This window comes from Zosterops lateralis (genome assembly GCF_965231275.1).
Source record: "Zosterops lateralis genome assembly, chromosome: 26".
Classification (NCBI taxonomy): Eukaryota; Metazoa; Chordata; class Aves; order Passeriformes; family Zosteropidae; genus Zosterops; species Zosterops lateralis.
The window spans coordinates 223,992-245,113 of record NC_139786.1 but is presented as its reverse complement, the minus strand read 5'-3'; the positions used below and the strand labels follow the sequence as shown (position 1 = coordinate 245,113).

Genomic DNA, 21,122 nt, shown 5'->3' with positions numbered 1-21,122 from the left:
CGGCCGCGCGCGCCGGGGGCGGGGCCGGGGCGGCGCGAGAGCGGCGCGGGAGCGGCTGAGGTGAAGGGAGGGGGGGGGACGGGGAGACCCCAACCCGCATCGCTGTCACCCCCGGGAGAGACCCCTCAGCCTCCCCTTCACCCCCCGGACACCTCTGTCACCCCCCGGGGATCCTCCGGTGGTCCTGGGAGGTGTCCCTGTCACCCCTCTGGGCGACCTCCCTGTCACCCCTGTGAGCGACCTCCCGGTGCTCCTGTCACCCCCTGTCACCCCCCCAGGGACCTTTTATTCTCCCCAGGGACCCTTCATCTCCCCAGGGACCCTTCATCTCCCTCAGGGACCCTTCATCCCCCTCAGGGACCCTTCATCCCCCTCAGGGACTCTTCATCCCCTCAGGGACCCTTTATCCCCCTCAGGGACTCCCCGGTGCTCCTGTCACCCTGTCAGACACGCCCCCCCTCGGAGTCTCCTTGTCGTCCCCATTCTCAGTGACTCTGTGGTCTCTGTCAGCCCTTGTCACCCCTCAGTGTCCCCTGAGCCCTCCGTGTCACCCCTGAGCCCACTGCAAGCCCCCCCGGCCGCCCTGCAGTCCGCCCTGCCCTCGGGGACCGCAGGAGCCTCGGGTGTCCTCCCTCCGTGTCCTGACAGTCCCCCTCAGCCCTTTGTGCCCCCCAGTGCCCCCATTGCTGCCCCTGTCAGCCCCGGTGACCCCCCAGGAACTGCTCTGCCCCCCTGAGCCCCCCTGAGCCCCTCTGCCCCTTCATCCCTCTGCCCTCTCCTTTCTCCACACAACCCCGCTGAGCCCCCCTGCCCTTCATCCCTCTGCCTCTCCTTTCTCCCCTTCACTCCCTTTCCCTCCTCTCCTAAACCTCCCTCCGTGCTGGTTCCTTTTCCCTTTCCTCTCCCCATTCCCCGTGTGGCTCCAGCCCCAGCCGTTCCTGTGGTTCCCTCCCGGTGGCTCTGCTGGGAGCACTCGGGTGTTTTTAGCCGGCTCTGCTCTGAGCACTCGGGTGTTTTTAGCCGGCTCTGCTGGGAGCACTCGGGTGTTTTTAGCCGGCTCTGCTGGGAGCACTCGGGTGTTTTTAGCCGGCTCTGCTCTGAGCACTCGGGTGTTTTTAGCCGGCTCTGCTCGGAGCACTCGGGTGTTTTTAGCCGGCTCTGTGGTCAGGCAGGTGGGGTTGGCCATTCCCCCCTGACACCAGAGCTCCTGGACCAGCTGGAGCCCCCGGGCACTGTCACAGTGTGCCAGGCTTGGGGACATCCCGTGTCACACTGTCCTGGGCCTGGCACGGGTTGAGTTGGCTCCAGGCTGTGCTGCCCCATCCCAGGCAGGGAACAGGAGCAGGGCCAGAACATGGACACCCCCTGGAAGCTGCTTCCCCCATGATTGAAAGATTTCACGGCAACTTTTTTGGTGTCTGTGCTGAAAAAAGCGTTCGGAATGAGTCACCTGTGGTTACTCTGCAGTTGGGGCGGCAGAGGGAACACGTTTCCTGCCTCCTCACATCGGTGCTTTCAGGGTCAGTGACCTTTACCCGTGGCACCTGTGGGTGGGACCTGCCAGGGAGTTGTGAGGCTGTTCAGACACAGCCCCATCCACCTCTGCTTGTCCAGGAAGGCACAGACAAATCCCTCTGTCCTCCACTCAGCACTGCCCACTGGACAATTTGCTGGAGATAAAAAGAAGTGTCCCTTGGTAGGGCTTTATCTCTGCCTGTCTGGCTGAGATAAAGGGAAGAGGCAGGCTGATAATCCAGGGATCAGCAGTCAGTCAGGAATTTCCCTTTTCCCCACACAATTCAACCATCTTTGCAGCTTTATCATTCCGGGTAACACGAACTTTCTGCCCTGGATGGTCTTGCCCACCCTTCATTCTCCTTTGGAGTTTCTATTCCTCATACTCCGGCCTGAGCAGGGCGTGGCTGCGTTCCTGCACTGGGGAAAACACTTCCAAGAGGGTTAAAATCTCCTTTGCTTTTGAAGCACTTCCTTCACTTGCTCTTGATATTGGAAACAATCTGTGATACTCAAAGTGGAGCTTAAAAAAAAACCCCTTAAAACTCCAAAGTGCCTGAAGATCAGGATAAACGTTTAAGAAAATCATAGTTATATGTTAAATTGAGTCTGGCCATTGCTGTTATATAATCTGCTTGCAAAGGAGCTTGTGCAAACAAAAAGGTGTTTGAGTGTGCTTTTGTTCTTCCTGCTGAAAACAATGGGGCGGGACAAGGTGTCAATAGTAATTTATCTCAGGTGGCACATGGCAATTCCCTTCTGCCTCCTGGTGTTTGGAGGTGCCTCAGTCTGTGCCCAGACGGAGGCTGGGGGTTGGCAGGGACACTGGGATGGGTCCACAATGAAATGGGAAGTCTCTGTGTTCTGTTCCCTTTCTTAGGTGAAAGCCATGGTGTTGGGCACTGGTTTTAGTTGCATTCACTTCATCTCTTGAAATCTCTTCAGTTCAACTTACATGGTTGTGTAGACAACTCCTGAAAACAAAGAGCCTTTAACAGCAGTTTTTCTTCATTTCTACCTCCCTACCACAATGAGCTTCACTCCTGAACCACCTGAAATGCAGGAAAAACTTTGTGGGGCAAGCCAACAGTCTAATCTTGTGTCCAGTCAGCAGCACTGACTAACAGAAGGTGCTGAGAAGAATAAACAAGGCAAGAAGTACAGAAATACCTCACATCTTGCGTATTTTCCTTTATATCACAGAGAGTCAGAAAAATGAAGCGAACATGGAGCTTCAGTAGAAAAATTACCTTGGATTCCCCTTAAGTGACATGTCCTCTGATGCCCTTTTTCTCAGGTAAGTGGAATGTGGTTGGTTGGTTTGTAGGAGAAAATCTGTCAGCTCAGAAATAAAATTAAGGCACTGTGAATATTTAAATGTGGAAGGAAAATTATAATCAGACTGACTGCTTGGAGCTGGAATTGCAAACCCAGGTACATAACATTTGTAACAGAGAATGTAATGCAAAATCTGCATTTCTCTTTCCAATTCCCAATATGCTCATACTAAAGATGGGATTATGAAGGCACAGTCATTTCTGCATTGCAGTCTTAAAATCAAGATTAGATGGCAAACTTTAGCTTAAAAATGGGCAAGAAATCAGAAAACTTGTATTCTGTCAATCTGTTCTTATTCACTACATACCTGTAAAACACCTTCACCTGTCACCAAGCTGCTTTCTCACAAACAGCTGAACCTTCACCTCTACAAGGCCACAGTTGTCCATTCTCTGCAGGGGTTGTGAAGATTTACCAGCTCTGATCTCTCACAGGATTCACCCACTTTTGTTTCAACATTTTTCTCGTCACGAGACTTTATAGTCTTGGTGCTTCTTCTTTCTTCAATTTCTCTTCCTCTTTTCTTTCAGCCCGTCCACCCCAGGCCATGCCCTTCTAAAACCTCTCACTGCTGTACAGACTCTGAAGCAAAGGGGACTCAGAGGAGAAAATAAAACCTGTGTGTGTGCAACTAAACAATGGAAGTGTCAGATGGGATATTGGGATATCCCTCCCTGTGAGGGTGGGGAGGCCCTGGCACAGGTTTTCCAGAGAGCTGTGGCTGCCCCATCCCTGGAAGTGTCAAAGGCCAGGCTGGACAGAGCTTGGAGTGACCTGGGATAGTGGAAGGTGTCCCTGCCCATAGAGGGTGGGATGAGATGGGGTTTAAAGTCCTGTTCCAGTCCTGAGACTCTGTAACAGATGTTGAGTCACATAGTCTGACAGGGAATAACTGAGGGCAGGTATTGAAGTAGTTTTGGGTCATTTCCTCTACATCTTCCTAGCTGAGTGTTGATAGAGGCTGGAGGCTCCACCACAGCCACCATCAGTCACTGTCAGTGCAGGGACAGGTTCTCTGTCACCTCCCTCTGCTGACCTGGTGTTGTGACACGAGGCTGAGAAGGAAATGGAGTCACTTACTCACAGTGACCCCCCTGACCCTTTTCTGGCAGCAACAAATCCAAGCCACATAGAAAAATGACAGTTCTGGTTTCTAATGAGCCTCCAAGAATTTCAGATTTATCATTTCCAGATTTAATTGTGCTTATAGATGATTTCTTCTGTGAAGTCAGTGTTCACTTTGGGTTTGCAGTAGAGGACTGAGAGCAGTATCAAACTGCTGTGTGGGAAGCAGCCTGCTTCGAGGAAAGCAAAATTTCAGAGTCCTTGCAGTAAAATCCTAGTTAACCTTTGAGAATTTCAATAAACCTTTGAGAACTCTTAGCAAACCTTTTCATTTGGTTGTTCCCAGTGTGTGGAGGCAGAAGCCAGCCCTGAGATGTGGTGGTTCCAGCAAGGCCTCTCCTTCCTGCCCGCGGCCCTGGTCGTGTGGTCGGCAGCGTCCTTTGTGTTTTCCTACATCACTGCAATTGTCCTGCACCACGTGGACCCTCTGGTGCCCTACATCAGGTCAGTGATGCCTCCCTGTGGCAGAGCACTCAGCTCACCCTGCTCCAGGGAATTCTTCCCAACTCCAGACTTAAATAGCAGTTCTTACCCAACAGCTCCAGGTCTAAAGTTACTGTTTATAGCCATTATATATATATATATATAGTTATAGGTGATATTAAACTGATAGAGGGAGATTCAGGTTAAATGTTAGGAAGAAATTCCTTCCCTGTGAGGGTGGTGAGACCCTGGCACAGGTTGCTGTGGCTGCCTCATGCCTGGCAGTGTCCAAGGCCAGTTTGTCAGGGCTTGGAGTGACCTGGGATGGTGGAAGGTGTCCTTGGTTGAGATGATCTTTAAGGTCCCTCCCAGCCCAACCCAGTCTGGGATTTGTGTGTTATTCTATTTAAAGGTGTCTGGTTTTTAGTGCAAAGCTGTGAGTTTTGGCTCTGTGAACATTCCCTTAAAATGAGGATGAACAAGGGCACTGGGGGTGCCTCACCACAAATGCTCAGAGTGAAGCCACTCTCTGCCACCAGGTTTGTTCCACCAGGAAATCCATAATAAAATCTACATTGCCAGCTTTATTCCATCAAGGCTGATGTGTATAATTCAAGCTTTGCTCTTTCAGTTTTCCACGTTCTTAATTTTTCCAGTTTTAATCCTTTTTATTCACCTTTTATGGCATCAAGATCGATATCAAAGGAACAGTTAGAATTCTCAGCACCATCATTCCCTGCTCCAAGGCTGGATTATCTTTCATGGTGATTTCTAGAGTTCTAAAACCAGCACAGCGTAGTTTGAGTAATGAAAAATTCAGTGAAAAACATCCAGGAGGGGCTTTTTTTACATGTCCTTGGTAGACTGAAATATGTAAAGTTGTGTTGGAAGTATTTTTAATATAGATATAAATAATATATGATATGTGTCATTCCATTTATCTTTTCCAGTGATACAGGGACAATACCACCTGAAAGATGCTTGTTTGGGATCATGTTAAACGTGTCAACCTTCTTGGGTGAGTACAGAAAGCTGTTCTTGGTGAGCTGCAGGCAGTTCTGGAATGCAAAGGCTTTAAACAAGTTCACTTCCTTCTCCAGATCATTAAACAGCCCAGAATTCTTACTCTGAATACTGAGCAATAAATCTCAATTCTCTTAAGCAATTCAAAGTGTGTGTCAGGGGTGTTATCCATAAATTGCCACTATGGCAATTGTGGATTCCTGAAGGGCAAAAAATGCATTAAGAAAACTAACAAAAAAGTAAAAGCAATAAAAATGCAAATTCAAGGCAGTCACCTTACCTGTGCTGCAACAGTGGAGGGGGGGAAAAACAACCTAACACGGCTTTAAAATACAATAGATCTGAAAAATCTATTAATTTGACTTGTTTGCCATTATATTACTTCAGTTTTATAATTGAAAATCCAGCCTTTCAGCTTTCCTATTTCGCTGTGCCCTAAAAAAATTCTTGTCTATTAAGAGTTGCCTGTGTCACTCAGCATCTTCCCAGGTGGGAGAAGGCAGGGCTCCACAGAGGATTCTCACTGCCTGTGGCTCTCTTTGGCAGGAATGGCCACCATGTACGTCCGCTACAAACAGGTGTCTGCCCTCAGCCCAGAAAACCCCAAAATCCTCAGGCTGAATAAGCTGGGCCTCGTGCTGGGATGGATGAGCTGCTTTGGACTCTGCATCATTGCCAATTTCCAGGTTTGTGCTCTGCTCCTGCCAGAGCTGTGTCTGTTTTGAGATACCTGATGAACTGGGGATTTACAGAAAGCAACTTTCCGTGGCAAACTGCTTTTTTTTGTCAAATTCTCTACAGAGAACCGTTAAAAAAATACGAGGTTTGGCTCATAATTTGTTAGTTATTCTTTATTTGCTTTGGGACTTGTGAGCAGCTGTTCATGACATTTCAGAACATTCACAACCACCAGGCATTGCAGAAGCCACACTTGGATCCCCTTCCAGGTGGGTTGAAAGCCTGAGATCCAGATTGAAAGCCTGCAACTGTGGCTGAGGAGAATCAGGTATCAAATAGTAAAAACTTGTTACAGCTACAAGTAAAGCCAACTAAACCACCCAACCCCACGAGCCCAGCTCTGGAAAACCTGCCCTCTTGGGTAGATTTCCTTCAAACCTTCTCAAATTCTTGAAAATTCTGCAACATCAATTCTTTTGATTTTCTCCATCCCAGGTCTCTATTTTTTTTTCTCCACTCCAAAAAACCCAAATCTGATATTCTCTCCCATCACACCATGAGCAAGTCCCCATCCTTGGCTTTATTTGCCGGTGGCTGCACAATTTCCAGCCTTTCTACATTAATTATTGATGGATCTGGGGCTCTGTTGTGGTGCCTGTAGCCACCACAGGCTGCAGTGTCACCCTGGGCTCTGGCTGGATTAGGAACAGGGAAAACCAGAGAGGAAAAGCTCCTGGGAAGGGAAGTTCCACTTTTTCCCCAGCACAGCTCCTCACGTGCTTCAGCAGCTTCTGTCTTAGGAACCTCAGCACTCTCATTCTGGGCATTTTTTATTTTGGAGGCCTCAATCTATTTACTATTTTCTAAAGCCCTCAGAGGTCCCAGCCTCCCATTCCACACCCACCAAGGAGAATCCTTCAGGCTCTGCTCAACTCCATGATTTCCCTCCACTGCCCTCAAGAAAGGGTTTTTCTACTTTCTTTGTATTTCACAATAATCAAAACCCAGGATGTGCATGTTGATTTGATAACAGTTTGTGTATCATTTAATCTTGAGCAAAACAAAAGTTGGAAGTGATGCACCTGCATGTTACTCTGAAATTCACTGGTGATTGAAGACCCCAAAGTGTGAAAACAGAGAATTCCTCTCTGCTGGCACCTCCCTGCACAGCACAGGATTTTGGAGCACACACTTTTGCTTATTTCTTAAATGGAAATTCCCACTGTGAATGCAGCACTTAAAATTCATTTGTGCAAAGAAAGTGCACAAGGAAAAGCCTGATCCTAACAACTTCATGTTTTAGGGCAGAAAACATCTGCAGGATTGGGGTGCAGGAGGTTACCAGGCCTTGCCTGGTGAAACATGTCAGAGGCACTTTTTGTTCCCTGTCTCTGGCTCATGTGCTGAGCTGGGGATGAGAAGAAAGGGCTGAAGACACGTGGGTTTTCACACAAATATATTTTAATAATACATTTTTAGTTGGGTTGGGTTTTTTGGAATATCTTCTGGGTTTAGTTATTTTTGCTATTTGACACTTGGTTCTCCTGGTGGTGTTTTTAAGTATTGCTGCTTGATTGAACCCTGTTCTCTCAGAGTATTCCAAGATACTAATTTGACAAACAGTCTTTATTCAAACCAGAATTCATTCAGAAAAATGCAAAACCTCATTATTGATAATCCAAAATTGGGTGCTAGAATCATATTGTGTCTGTCCTGTATTATATAATCTTTCATAGATCCACAGGTTCCTGGGGTAGAACTGTTGTCACTCCCATTCCCTGCCCACCTGCAGGGATTTTCTCACCCAGTTCCTGTGATATCATCCATTTATGAGAATAGCTCTCACAAATTCCTCTACTGAAGGTAAGGTAAAGCTGTGACCTGTAACTTCACCATAAGAATTTAACAGAAGCAGAAATTCCAGAGGCTGGCAGGTTCTGGCTTCCAGACATCTCCCAGTGGGGCTTCCAAGGAAAGTCTCCTGAGGCAGGGCAGCTCGAGATGGAAGAAGGTCACTGAGGGGAGGATGCCAGAGGTTGACAGAAGAAAATGAAACCAGGTTTTCTTCCCCTAGAAATGCATCCTGTACTACATCCACGTGCTGGGAGCCTGCCTGACCTTCGGGGTGGGCTCCATTTACATGCTGGTTCAGACCATCCTGTCCTACCTGATGCAGCCAGAACTTCACAGCAAAGACATTTTCTGGGCCCGCCTGGCCGTGCTCCTGTGGAGCTGTTCCAGCATCCTGAGCAGTATCCTTTGCCTGGGCAAACCCAAACCCAGCAGCCTCCACTCCTGAATAACACCATTTAATCCCCACCAATCTCATTTATTTCCAGGCTGGCAGCCAGTGCCAGCATTGAGCTGTGTATGTCCCATTTCCCAAGGCTGGAGCATCTCTCTGGGCTCCCATCCCTGCTGCTGCAGGATTATAGAATCTGTAGGAGTCAGAGGAGCAGGGACAGCAGAGCACAGGCTGATTAATCACCATGAAGGATCCTCACCTGCTGAGGGGCCTTGGCAGACAGCAAGGAAATCATCCAAGAAACTTGGACAATTGTATTTAACAGAAATTTTTGGTATTAGCAAACAGGATTTTCAGCTTTGAATAGGGAGGAACCAAACTGGGGGGGAACTAAAATATGTTCTATGAACAATATGATCTGCTGCAAGTTATGTTCCTCTTACAGATGACAAAAGCCCACAAACCTCAAGCCTGTAAAGGTTTTCGTGCCAATGTAGTCTAACCAAGATTATAGGGAAGTTGTAGAAATAATGATGTATTCATATATAGCAATGAAAGGGGAAGAAAAGGGAAATTATTGTTCTGAGTTAACAGCTCATAATGTAATAAGGGAAAGATGGGGAAAGGGAGAAGTCTGTGGCTTTGGGTTAAATGGCAGTAACAGGTGCTGGAAGGCAGAAGGAAGTGTGTTTTGTGTTATCTCTGGGGCCACAGCAGTGCCCATCCCCTGTGCTGGCCCTCCTGGGGCACCTCCAGCCCTGGGGACAGCTCTGGGCCCCTCCTGACCAGACCCTGAGGGGCTGGAGCGTGTCCAGGGCAGGGAACAGAGCTGGGGAAGGGTCTGGAGCACCACGAGCAGCTGGGGGGGCTCAGCCTGGAGAAAAGGAGGCTCAGGGGGGACCTTCTGGCTCTGCACAACTCCCTGACAGGAGGGGACAGCCGGGATGGGATTGTGCTCTGCTGCCAGGGAACAAGGGCCAGGACAAGAGGAAATGGCCTCGAGCTGTGCCAGGGGAGGTTCAGGTTGGATATTGGGGGAAAATTCTGCCTAGAAAGGGTGGTCAGGCACTGCCCAACAGCCTCAGCTTGAGTCTTCAAGTTCCATATTCCTCATTCTTGGCCTTGAATCTTCCTCAACCTCTCCCTCAGTGTTTGTGTCCTCAGTCGTGCTGTACAGTGGCCTGTACGGACAGAACCTGGTGCAGAAGCTGCACTGGAACTCCCAGGAAAGAGTAAGTAGTTGGAGGGGGAGGATTGGAGACCAAATCCAGCTGGATTTGGCGGGACAGGTGTGAATTTCTTGCAGCTCACAGCAGAGTCTGGGGTGGGAAGGAGAGAGCTGTGCCAGCAGAACCAGCCAGCAGCTCCTTGGAATTGTGGGATCCTGGACTGGGGTGGGGTGGGAGGGTCCTCAAAGCCCACCCAGTCCCACCCCTCCTATAGGGGGACACCTCCCACTGTCCCAGGCTGCTCCAAGCCCTGTCCTGCCTGGCCTTGGACTTCAGGAATGGGGCAGCCACAGCTGCTCTGCTGGAGTTCTGATCTCACAAAACTGTTGGATTTTCGAGTGTAACTCTAGATTTATCTCTCCTGCATCCTGAGGAGGGCCTTGAACCTCCTTCCTCTTTTGTTAGTTGAGCTCTGGGTTGAGCCTTCAGGTTTTGCAGGTGGGTATTAAACTCCCAGTGGGCATCATCCCAGTTGGAGCAGGTGTTTTCCTGGTCATTCTCATTTTTCAGCGTTTCATTCCTGGAGATTCCAGATACAATAAGGGATTTTGGTCACCAGTAGGAATAGTTGTGGATGCAGAATCTTAGATGGGCTGTCAGAAGCCATCCCTGTGCCACTGCAGGTCCAGAGCAGTTCTGACATGGATTTTTCCCCTCTGTAACACAGGGCTACACTGCCCACATCATCAGCACTGTCTCTGAGTGGTCACTGGCATTCTCCTTCCTCAGCTTCTTCCTCACCTACATCCGTGACTTCCAGGTAAAACAGTGTTAATGTTCCCTGTTTCTAAACAGCCCAGAGTGGGGCAGCCTTGGATTTTATGGGATCCTGGAGTCGTTTTGGTTGGAGAAAACCTTTAAGGTGATGGAGTCCAGCCATTAACCCGGGATGGGTCAGTCACCAGGGCTGGGGACCCATGAGCAGCTCTCAGTGACCCCCACAGAGTCTGTGTTACCTGCTGGTACCTGTCTGTGCTGTGTTAGCACAGCTGCAGCCTCAGCCTGCCTTTCACTGGCCTTGACTGGCTTCACTTCAGGCCTGTCACAGCCACAGGGCCCTGCTCTTCCAGGACAAGGCAGATGATGGAGCCAGCCCAGAGCACAGCTGGGAGGCAGGCACATGGTTCTGAGCTGATCTCTTGGTGTTTCCAAAAGTCTTTGGTGTTTCCTCAGGCCACTGAGGTGTTTCCTCAGTGCCAAGGCAGTGAGGGAGCCACTCACAGGGACTCCCTTTGCTTTCCCTCCACAGAAAATCTCCCTGCGAGCCGTGGTCAGCCTGCAGGGCCAGACCCTGCACGAGAGCCCAGGGAGCTTCAGGGCAGAGGAGCAGGGACTGCTGGTAGCAGGGAGCATCTGATGGATGGAGAGAACTCAGGAATTTAATAGCAATAGCAGCTGTTATTTCTTAGCATTTATTTTATATAAAAAAAAAATGAAGTGATTGTCTTGTACTTGACATCATGGGCTTTGCTATTAACCCACAGCAATGCAAATGTACTGTGAATAAGTCTGTGACATTTCTACTTTTTCTAATGCCATGAAGGATTAAATGAAGGTTGTTAATGAGTTGTGTCTCCTTGTCTCTTCCTCCACACCCAGTCTGACCTGGGCCTGTAGTTCACTGCATCTGCCTCATTTCTGGAGGTGGCCAATCTTCTGCCTGCTGACAGGATGTGCTGACTGAATTCCTGATTGTACTTTTTGTGCAAGCAGCTTTTGCTTGACCTGTTAAACTGCCTTTATTTCCACCCACAATTCCATTCCTCCACTTTCCCCCATCCCACAGGAAGGGAGCGAGTGAGGCAGGTGAGTGTCTGGAGTTGGCCAAGGTCAATTCTGACCCAACACAACATGAAGTTCAAAAAAAAATTAGGATGTAAAGACAGTCTGAGGGCGCATTCCCTCCTACTGTAACTGAAGATGGCAAGAGATGTTCAAACAACAACAAATTAAAAGACACTCATTGAGGATTATTAAAGATACCACACAGGGATAAAAAAGTTGTTTAACTTCAAGAAATTATTATTAACAGAATTCTGTTTAAAAAATACATCCCACCCTTCCCAAACAACCCCACAACCAAATTTCCACATTGCACAACTAGCCATGGCCTTATAAAGGCTCACCATAATAACAGGGAGAGACATGAATCCAAACAGCTGTCACACAGCTCCTCCTGCCTCTGTCTTCATATCTGCAAAAGGTTTTGTATAAATATCTGCATTGTCACTATCTAAAGTCTAATTCCCAGATCCTTCAAATAGCACTTATTAACCACTGACTGTTAACCTCTTCTGAAAATTGACAGTTCTCAGGAATTTATCAAAGTTCTCATGCACATGAGAAATACAAACAAAAAAGTATCTACAACTGGGGTTTGCATTGGGGTTCCAAGAGCCAGGCCATGGAATTCGAAAGGGCAAAGTTTATTTGCTAAGACTAATACAAACCCCCTCAATTCAAAATACGGGGAATATGCTGGTAAAAATGCCCTTTGTCTGTGCTCTTCAATCACGTCCCAGAAGCAGAACTCGATGGTCCAAGTCTCTTATTTTTGGTCTTTAACAAAACCCTACAGTTCTCTAAACACACACGAACTTCATCTAGTTCTTCCATCTACCAGAAACATTAATTTAAGCAGGGGATTTGCTCTTGGAGAGGTGGTGCAGGGGGCCGGGATGCCCAGGGGAGGCCCCTCAGCTCTGCTGCATCTCCCGGCGCATTTCCTCCAGCGCCGCCTCCCGCTCGCGCAGCAGCTGCTTCAGACGCTTGATCTTCTCGTCCCGGATCGTCTCGTCCAGGTCTGGGGGGGCCACGGGGAAAGCGTCGTCCCGGAAAGAACCTTCCAGAACGGAAGTGTCCTCTTCAGCAGTCACTAGAGCCGGGACCCCGGGGCGGGCAGTGTCCTGCTCTGGGTCCCTCCCTGGTGATGCTCCAGCAGAGGCGGCCGCGGCGCCGGGCTGGGGCGAGGCTGGGGCAGGTGAAACGCTCCTGTTCAGGGCACTGCAGCTCCAGCTGCTGCTCTCTGAACTGGGACTTGTGGCTGACTTGATGGAAGTTCTCCTCCTCTTGCCACTGTCCGACGAAGGTGAGGATTTTGTTTTCCTTTTCCTACTTGAATCTTCTTCCAGATCCACAATTACCTGCACAGTTAGAAACAGACAAAATTCACTTCTGTTAAACTTGGCATTCTAAAGATTGGACAGATCCACAAGTAAATTTCTTTTAACAAACACATTCCTCTGCCTGTATCCACTGCTAGAGAAACATAACCATCTGCAGAGGGTTAAATATAAATCAGGATCCTGAGGTCTGGTCCCTATTCCAACAAGGACCATCACCACAGCAGTAGGGACAGACTTCTCAAAAGCATTTGTTGTTCAGGTTTCCTCCAGCAGAACCCAAAAACAAGGATAAAAATTCCTGTAGGGTGCTCAAGTCATACAGAAATCTCAAACAAGTTCTGGGAACAATTCTCACAGAGATCCCAACAACTCCTGACTCTCCTGGTGAACTCAGAGGTGGGAGGCCCCAAACATCCCCAGGTCTCTACTGACTAAACATGCACTGATTTCTGAGAGTGTTTAGCACGGAAAAATCCCAAATACCTTTTCATCTTTAACACTTTCCTGATGATGACTTATTATTTCCACATCCAATGAGGATGAACTGCAGGAATCATCTTTCCTTTCCAAGCAGTCACTGGAACAAACCCTTTCTTCCAGACTTTCACACAAGGCCCTCAGTGGTATTCTCGTAAGGTGAACTCTCTCCTCCTTAAAGAGACCAAAAGTTTTCCTTAATTCCAAGTATTGTCTCCAGTGTGGGTGCTCTTGGTGTTTGATTTCAACAACCTTCCCCGGTGAATCCATCTTTCCACATTGGATCTGAAATACAGAAACAGTGAGAGAGCCATCAATCACGCTCTCACTCTCTCTCTCTATACGCATAAATAGATAAAATATATTAATATAGTACAAATAGGTACTAAAAAGACAGGTGAACATTTATTTTGTCTGTCATTCCCCAAGAGCTACGTTTAACCAGGTAACATGTAACACAGATAAGCCAATTTTGATAAATTATATGCAAATTATCATAGGTCTAACACTTCTTATTGAACACTCCAAGTACATTCTGGAACATCCAGAAAATGTCCAGGCCAACCAGCAACCACAGAAAAATAAAGAAGCAACAAGAGAATCACTTGTTCTACCCCTTCAAAGTACCAAAGAAAGAGGAGGGAAGAGCAGGTAGTGTCTTTACTCTGAAATCCAGGGGGTTGCAAATTCAGGGACAAGAACACCAAATTTGCTGAGCTATTTCTCACTAATGTTAAAGCAAATGCAAATGCTGACACTTGGCACCACACAACACTAAAGAAAATAAACGACATTTCAACCATTTTTCAGGTGACCATCCAAAAACGAGGTCTTGCAGTCTGCTGCCACAATTAAATGTCTAAAATTTGCAAAAATACACTCAGCTGACATTTCTGTTCTGCCTGGACAACACAAAGACAGCCTCCCTGGAGTTCAGTACTGCTGACCATTTATCTTGGGAGGAAATCAAAAGCCACCTTCCCTCTGCCCCTTTCTTTTCTATGCATTTCTCACTTGCACAGTGTAAAATTATTGGGGAAAAAAGGCCATTTATTGACCAGAACCAACCTTGGAGCAGCATTTCCAGGATACCTGGTTACAGAAACGTGTGAACTCATCAAGAGCCATTGTATCCACCTAAAACCAGGACCACAGAACCACTGACCAGACACTGATGTTTATGATTTATTACCTTTGGCCAGTCTTTACTGACAGCACATTCCTGCCCAGCTTGAGGTGACACAGCCCCTGCTGCTCTCGGGGAATGACTCGTGTTTTTGCCATTTTGCCACACGCTTTGCTGTGTCCCTACTGCTGGACCTGGGATCACTCCACTGCAAGAAACGCTCTTGGTGAAGGGTGGACTCTGTCTCTGGATTACACTGGGATCCTGCTGATCAGCACTTGGCGTCAGCACAGCTGCAGGAGTGGATTTTAAGTCATTGCTTAAGCCAACTGGTGATGAATTTTTGGAGGCTGTACATGGTTTTGGGTCTTTCTGAGACAGCACCACTCCTTTGCTTTTTGACAAGACCAGATTCACCACTTTACTGGTTATTTTTTTGACTTCGGTAGAATCAAGTGTCTCCTTTTTATGTAAAGCATCAGAAGAGGAAGATGTTTGTTTGTCAGCCTGGACTGACAGAACATCAGAGCCTCTTTTGGTCAATAAATAGACTTTCCCATTGTACATGACCAGAGCATTGTCTTTCAAAGGTGTGATTTTGGTTTGGCTTCCCCCAGGACCATTAGAACAGAGTGACAGAATATTTGCAGCATTAACTTCTACATTCTTCGTGTCTGATAAAGTTTTCAGGATCTTGGAAGCCACGTTATTTGAAGACTTCACAGGGATAAGACAAGCTGCTGAGAGCGGGGCAGTCTCCTGTACGATCCATTTCATGGGAGTTTGCTGGCACTGCTGCCCCTCGGGTGTGACTGGCTCAGGAGAAGAACCAGATCCCTTCTGGGCAGCTGCCACTATCACCGTCTTTGAAATTTCCACAGCAGATTTGGGGCAAAAGCCCTGCAAGTGCTTGGGCGGGACCTGGGAGCTTTTCACCGTGTTCACAGGTGACACATAAATCACTGTTGGCATTTTCGTGCTGTCGGCCCCTCCAGACACGTTGGTGGCTGCAGCTGCCAGGATTTTCTGCTGGATTGCAGGTGGCAGGAGAGATGCTGGGACAGATTTCACTTCTGCATCAGCTGGAATCTGGAGGTGGTGTCCCGAGGGCAGCATTGGAGACTTGACAGTCACGGGGAGGGGTTTGTTCACCACCATGAAGGTCGTGCTGCTCTGGACATTCTGCAGGGACACTCCATCCACGGGCACACAGCTGCTCTGGCTGCTGGCAGCTGCACTTGGAACCGAGCTCTCCTTGTCAGAAACTGCCCTAGCGCTCTCCTGCTGGTCTAATGTCCTCCTGAGAATAATCTTTCCAGGGTTAGGAGGCTGAAAAATGGGTATCTTAATGGATGAAGGTGCAGCAGTATTGCCAAGCTGTGTCTTAAAAGTAAGATGGACTGGACTGGAAATATTTGTGTTAGAATCATTTGGCATGGCTGGAGACTGAACTACTGGCACAAAGCTTCCAGAGGTTTTAGAAATGGGAAGCAGTTTCAGGAGGTTTTTTCCATCTGGTCCTGTTGTCTGAATGACTCGGTACATACAGCCTGCAATGCTTAACAGAGAAAAGGGAGAAGAGAGAAAAACGAGAGGCAGTGTAAGTGAACAGGCACAGGCACTTCAATTCACAAGCATCAGTGAACTCTACACTCAGGGCTGAAGAAAATTAACTCCTGGAAAATGCCTGAGCCAATCTTCAGCAGTTTCCTACTGAACTACCTGGGTTTCCCCTTCAGAGCACCTCAGACTGTCTGAAAATAGTAACCAACTCCTACACCCCAGAGTGGCAAGAAATGGCATCTTTTTCAGATTAAAAAAACCTTAAAAGACCCCAGGAAACATCTCACATTTCCTCTTCTTCCCCTCACAGGGCTTTTCATTATGAAAATGAAACCATCACCTCCCCATTTCCCAGAGAAGCCTCACTTTCCCCTTCCCCACCTCACTGTTACTATTTATATCCCTCCCGAGTGCTGTGAACTGTGAATTTCAGGAAAACACAGGCAGAGTAGGTGCAGGGCAAGATGGAAGCAGAAATTACTTCAGACACAACAAGGGAATTTGGAATTTGTGTTTAACTGTGGAACAGGTGGCTCCTTCCTGGCCGTTCGTGGGGCAGACACAGACCACAGGGGTGGTTCATCCTCAAAGAGACGGAAAACCTCCAAATGCTGCTGGGTTATAAACGTTTTTGAGAACAGAAGTCTAAGTCTGGGAAGGAAAAAGCTTCAAAACCAAGGAGGAACACACAGGAAAAGCACCAGGGACATCTGGAGAGAAGACAGAGATTTCCTGCAGGTGAAGGTAAGAGCTCACCAAGAGACAGACAGACCGTGTCAGAACAAAAGTCACTTGTGACTCTCCAAGTGCCAGGATGGTTTAAGTCCGTGGCAAGACAAAGAAGTGCCCACTGTCAGTGAACAATCTGAACCAACACCTCCCTGTGGACGTGGCATTAAAGCAGAGAGAACAGAAAGAAACTGGGGGATTTATTTCTTTGCTTACTTATTTCAAGACGGAAAAATAAAAAGAATAATCTACATTTCCTTCAGTTCCCCAGAATTCCTGTTTTCTTGACAAGACACATCAGATTCATTGTCTGAATCTCTCTCACTGTTTATTACTCTCAGCAAGCAGCACAACACACAAAACACTGAGTATTCAAAGATCCACCTTCTGTCCTTTATGCAGCAACAAAAACACCCTTGGAATGTTTTCCAGGAAATAGGAATATTTATTTCTATATAATTTCAAATTAATTTCAAATAAATTCATCTAGCAAATGCAGTGCAACCACCAGGACACGATTCCCACAGAAATCTGACTGTGCCATCGGTGGAAACCAAAGAGACAAACTGGCTCGATTTTCTTGCAAAGTCCTCAAAAGAAACAATGAGCTCCTTTTCCATCTGCCTTCACTCCCAACTGTTCCTTTGGGCACAACTTTCACCTACAAATGTGAATAAATAGCCAGGGACTGTGGGCCACTGCAGAGAACCAAAAGAATTTATTTTAATGGGTTCAGTTGGATCCAGGAAATGGCAAAGTAACAATTCATTGTCAATTGGAAACCAGGGACAAAGTAAAATAATTGACCAGTAGTTGACACATATTTATTTTATACAGCTGCATTCATTCCATGGATTATCTGAAAACGGTAATAAAATAATAATAGTAATTATAATATCAAATATATAGTAATCTAATAATAATTAGATTACCAATAATAATAATCTAGATAATATAATAATATATAATAATAGATATTATATATAATAATAGATAATATTATATATTGTATATAATTATTTATTGTATATAATTATATATTGTATATAATTATTTATTGTATATAACATTATATATTGTATATAATAATAGATAATATTTTATATATTTATATATTTTTATACATACATACATACACACATATATATAATCTAGATAATATACAATAATCATCATTATCATCATTATCTAAAAGAAATCAGGATGAAATTGATGAAGAATTGGTGTTGAATTTGGTGGAATCCTGAACCAGAATTTCAGCTCAAGCCATCTCTAACGACAAGAGGTTTTATCCTAAACCAGAAGCTTTCAATAAGTTCAATAATGGCAGAAAACCACTTTCAGTTCGACAGTAATCGTTTCTGGGAACTGTTTTCATCCAGCATTCCCTGGGTAGAGATGGCTGTGGATCAGGGAACCCTCCCTGTGCCCAACCACAACCACAGACAGCTCCGAGCCGTGACAGCTCCTCCTCCAACCACAAACCCTGTCACCACCAGAAAACACCCAACGGGGATCCCATTTCTGGGTCAGAAATCACCCCGAGCTCACCCCGGACACACAAAACACCCCGAGAACTCCCGGGGGGGGAGCGAACCCGACCCGGAGCGGGGCTGGGGAGGGAATGGAGCCCCTGGAGGGGCCGGGGGAGCCGGGAAGGGCTGGAGAATTCCTGGGGGAGCCGGGAAGGGCTGGAGAATTCCTGGGGGAGCCGGGAAGGGCTGGAGAATTCCTGGGGGAGCCGGGAAGGGGCTGAGCCTGGAGAAAAGGAGCTCAGGGGGAGTTTTGGCTCTGCACAAGTCCCTGCCAGGAGGGGACAGAGGGGGGATTTGGGATCTGCCCCAGGGAACAGGGACAGGAGCAGAGGGAACGGCCCCAGGCTGGGCTGGGGAGGATCAGGGTGGATACTAGGAAAAATTCCTCCATGGAAAGGGCGGCCAAGCACCGGCAAAGTGTTCCCGAGGCAGAGGTGGAGTTGCCGGCTGTGCAGGTGTCAAATAAAACGAGTGGATGTGGGAAATGGGTCAGTGGGGAATGTGGCGGCGCTGGGGGAACGGTTGGGCTCGTTGATCTTTAGGAGTTTTTCCAACGGAAATAATCCCGTGTCTGTGAAAGGTTCAATTCCTCTGATCCGTCCTCAGTTCCCCCTTCCCGGCGCCTCCAGCACTCCCCACCCTCAGCGCCGGTGACAACAAACACCGAGAGCGGAACAGAACCGAAATAACCAAAACACAACCGGGACACAGCCAAGGCACAACCGGCGGCGATCCGGACACGGCACCGCCCGTGAGGCGAGGCCGGAGCCGCCCCGGGCCCGGGACGGGAAAGGAGAGAAGGGAAAGGCGGGAGGGAGGGATGGAAAGAGACAAGGAAGAGATGGGGAAGGAATGAATAACAAAGAAATGGAAGTGAAGGGAACAGACAGGACGACGCCCTCCCCGCCAAGCCCCGCCCGTCCCGCCGGGGCCGCCGCCCTCCCGTTTCTGCCCAGGGCCCCGGCCGGGCGGGAGCGGCGGGACCGTACCTGGCGGGGCGTCCCTGCGGGCCGAACCCCCGGGCCCGCCCGTACTCACAACTGCGGCCGCGTCCCGGGGCGCCGCGACATGGCGGGGCGGCCCCGCCGCGGGCCCGCATGCGCGTCACTTCCGCCCGCCGCGCCCGCCGCCGCCGCTTCCGGGGGCCGCTTCCGGGAAACGGCGCCGCCCCGCGGCCGCGAGCGGCACCGCGCTTCCGGTGAGGGCGGAAATGGCGGGGCGGGGCCGCGGGGTCCTGGCACCGCCTTTCGCCCACGGCTCCGCCCACGGCTCCGCCCACGGCTCCGCCCACGGCTCCGCCCACGGCTCCGCCCACGGCTCCGCCCACGGCTCCGCCCACGGCTCCGCCCACGGCTCCGCCCACGGCTCCGCCCACGGCTCCGCCCACGGCTCCGCCCACGGCTCCGCCCACGGCTCCGCCCACGGCTCCGCCCACGGCTCCGCCCACGGCTCCGCCCACGGCTCCGCCCACGGCTCCGCCCACGGCTCCGCCCACGGCTCCGCCCACGGCTCCGCCCACGGCTCCGCCCACGGCTCCGCCCACGGCTCCGCCCACGGCTCCGCCCACGGCTCCGCCCACGGCTCCGCCCACGGCTCCGCCCACGGCTCCGCCCACGGCTCCGCCCACGGCTCCGCCCACGGCTCCGCCCACGGCTCCGCCCACGGCTCCGCCCACGGCTCCGCCCACGGCTCCGCCCACGGCTCCGCCCACGGCTCCGCCCACGGCTCCGCCCACGGCTCCGCCCACGGCTCCGCCCACGGCTCCGCCCACGGCTCCGCCCACGGCTCCGCCCACGGCTCCGCCCACGGCTCCGCCCACGGCTCCGCCCACGGCTCCGCCCACGGCTCCGCCCACGGCTCCGCCCACGGCTCCGCCCACGGCTCCGCCCACGGCTCCGCCCACGGCTCCTCAGGTTTCCGTGCGGAACGGGCCAGGCCCGGAGCGGTGAGGGGCTCTTCCTGAAGCAGTGACCCCACAGAAAGGTCTGGGAGCTCAGTGCTTTCAAGGTGGTGTTTAACAGTCCGTTGTCCCTCTCCACTTTCCCGGCAGCTGGTGCCCGGTGAGGGGGGGGATATGGTACACCCACTCAGTGCCGTGTTCCCTACCCCAGGTGGTGATAAGGCTGCTCTTGAAATGAGTCCCGTTGTCTGACTCAGTCCTCTCAGGGGTACCAGGCCTCCAAAGGACTTGCTTTTCAAGGCCCAGGATGGTGTTTTGGGCCGTGGCATGAGGCACAGGGTAGGTCTCCAGCCACCCTGTGGTGGGTTCTACCATTGTGAGCACGTAGTGCTTACCCTGACGTGTCTGGGGCAGTGTGATACAATCAATCTGCCAGGCCTCCCCATACTCATATTTGGACCCCTGCCCACCATCCCACAGGGGCTTCACCCGCTTGGCCTGTTGGATTGCAGCACACATCTCACAGTCATGGATGATCTGAGAAATGCTGTCCATGGTGAGATCCACCCCTCGGCCTCGTGCTCACCTACAGGTGGCATCTCTGCCCTGATGACCTGAGGCACCATGGGCCCATCGAGCCAGGAACAGCTCTCCCTTGTGTTCCCAATCTAAGCCTATCTTTGCACCTCTATCTCTGCAGTCTGATCTACCTGCTCGTCCTTTCAGTGCTCCTCATTAACTCTCCTCTTGGGGATATGGGCACCTACATGGCAGACTTTCACAGACAGTTTTTTTACCCTGTAGTGATGATGTCTTTCCACTCACCAGGTAGACACATCCCCAGCCCTCCCTGCATCCTCCAGGTGGGTCACCTGGTCATAAAAGGAGATCAGGTTGGTCAGGCAGGACCAGCCCCTCCTAAACGCACGCGGGCTGGGTGTGATCCCCCAGCCGTCCTGTAGGTGGCGGGCGACAGCACCCAAGATGATGTTCCACAATCCTACTGGGGACCAAACCAATGTCAGGCTGACAGCCCTGGAGTTTCCAGATTCTCCTTCTAGCCCTTCCTGTGGATGGGCACAGTCCCTCCA

General features: G+C 49.8%; 2 protein-coding genes across 6 annotated transcripts; one reads left to right on the top strand and one right to left on the bottom strand.

Moving 5' to 3' along the window:
* Positions 1 to 8: 8 nt before the first annotated feature.
* On the top strand, positions 9 to 11,142 carry DRAM2 (DNA damage regulated autophagy modulator 2). The gene is made up of 9 exons (XM_083878693.1): positions 9 to 60; positions 2,719 to 2,812; positions 4,265 to 4,422; positions 5,352 to 5,419; positions 5,971 to 6,110; positions 8,177 to 8,354; positions 9,497 to 9,579; positions 10,244 to 10,336; positions 10,826 to 11,142. Exons 3-9 carry the CDS (start codon positions 4,292 to 4,294, stop codon positions 10,931 to 10,933), a joined length of 801 nt encoding a protein of 266 aa, XP_083734819.1. The 5' UTR covers positions 9 to 60; positions 2,719 to 2,812; positions 4,265 to 4,291; the 3' UTR covers positions 10,934 to 11,142.
* A 104-nt stretch (positions 11,143 to 11,246) lies between these two features.
* LRIF1 (ligand dependent nuclear receptor interacting factor 1) lies at positions 11,247 to 19,215 on the bottom strand. 5 transcript variants are annotated; one of them, XM_083878683.1, is made up of 5 exons: positions 19,170 to 19,215; positions 14,371 to 15,862; positions 13,431 to 13,463; positions 13,185 to 13,352; positions 11,247 to 12,719 (listed from the first exon to the last, which is right to left on the bottom strand). In XM_083878683.1, the coding sequence occupies exons 1-5, from the start codon at positions 19,199 to 19,201 to the stop codon at positions 12,273 to 12,275; spliced, it is 2,172 nt and encodes a 723-aa protein (XP_083734809.1). In that variant the 5' UTR covers positions 19,202 to 19,215; the 3' UTR covers positions 11,247 to 12,272. The 5 variants fall into 5 exon arrangements, with proteins under 5 accessions (XP_083734809.1, XP_083734806.1, XP_083734810.1 ...); XM_083878680.1 differs by having other exon boundaries at positions 13,185 to 13,463; XM_083878684.1 differs by lacking the exon at positions 13,431 to 13,463.
* Positions 19,216 to 21,122: the final 1,907 nt, after the last annotated feature.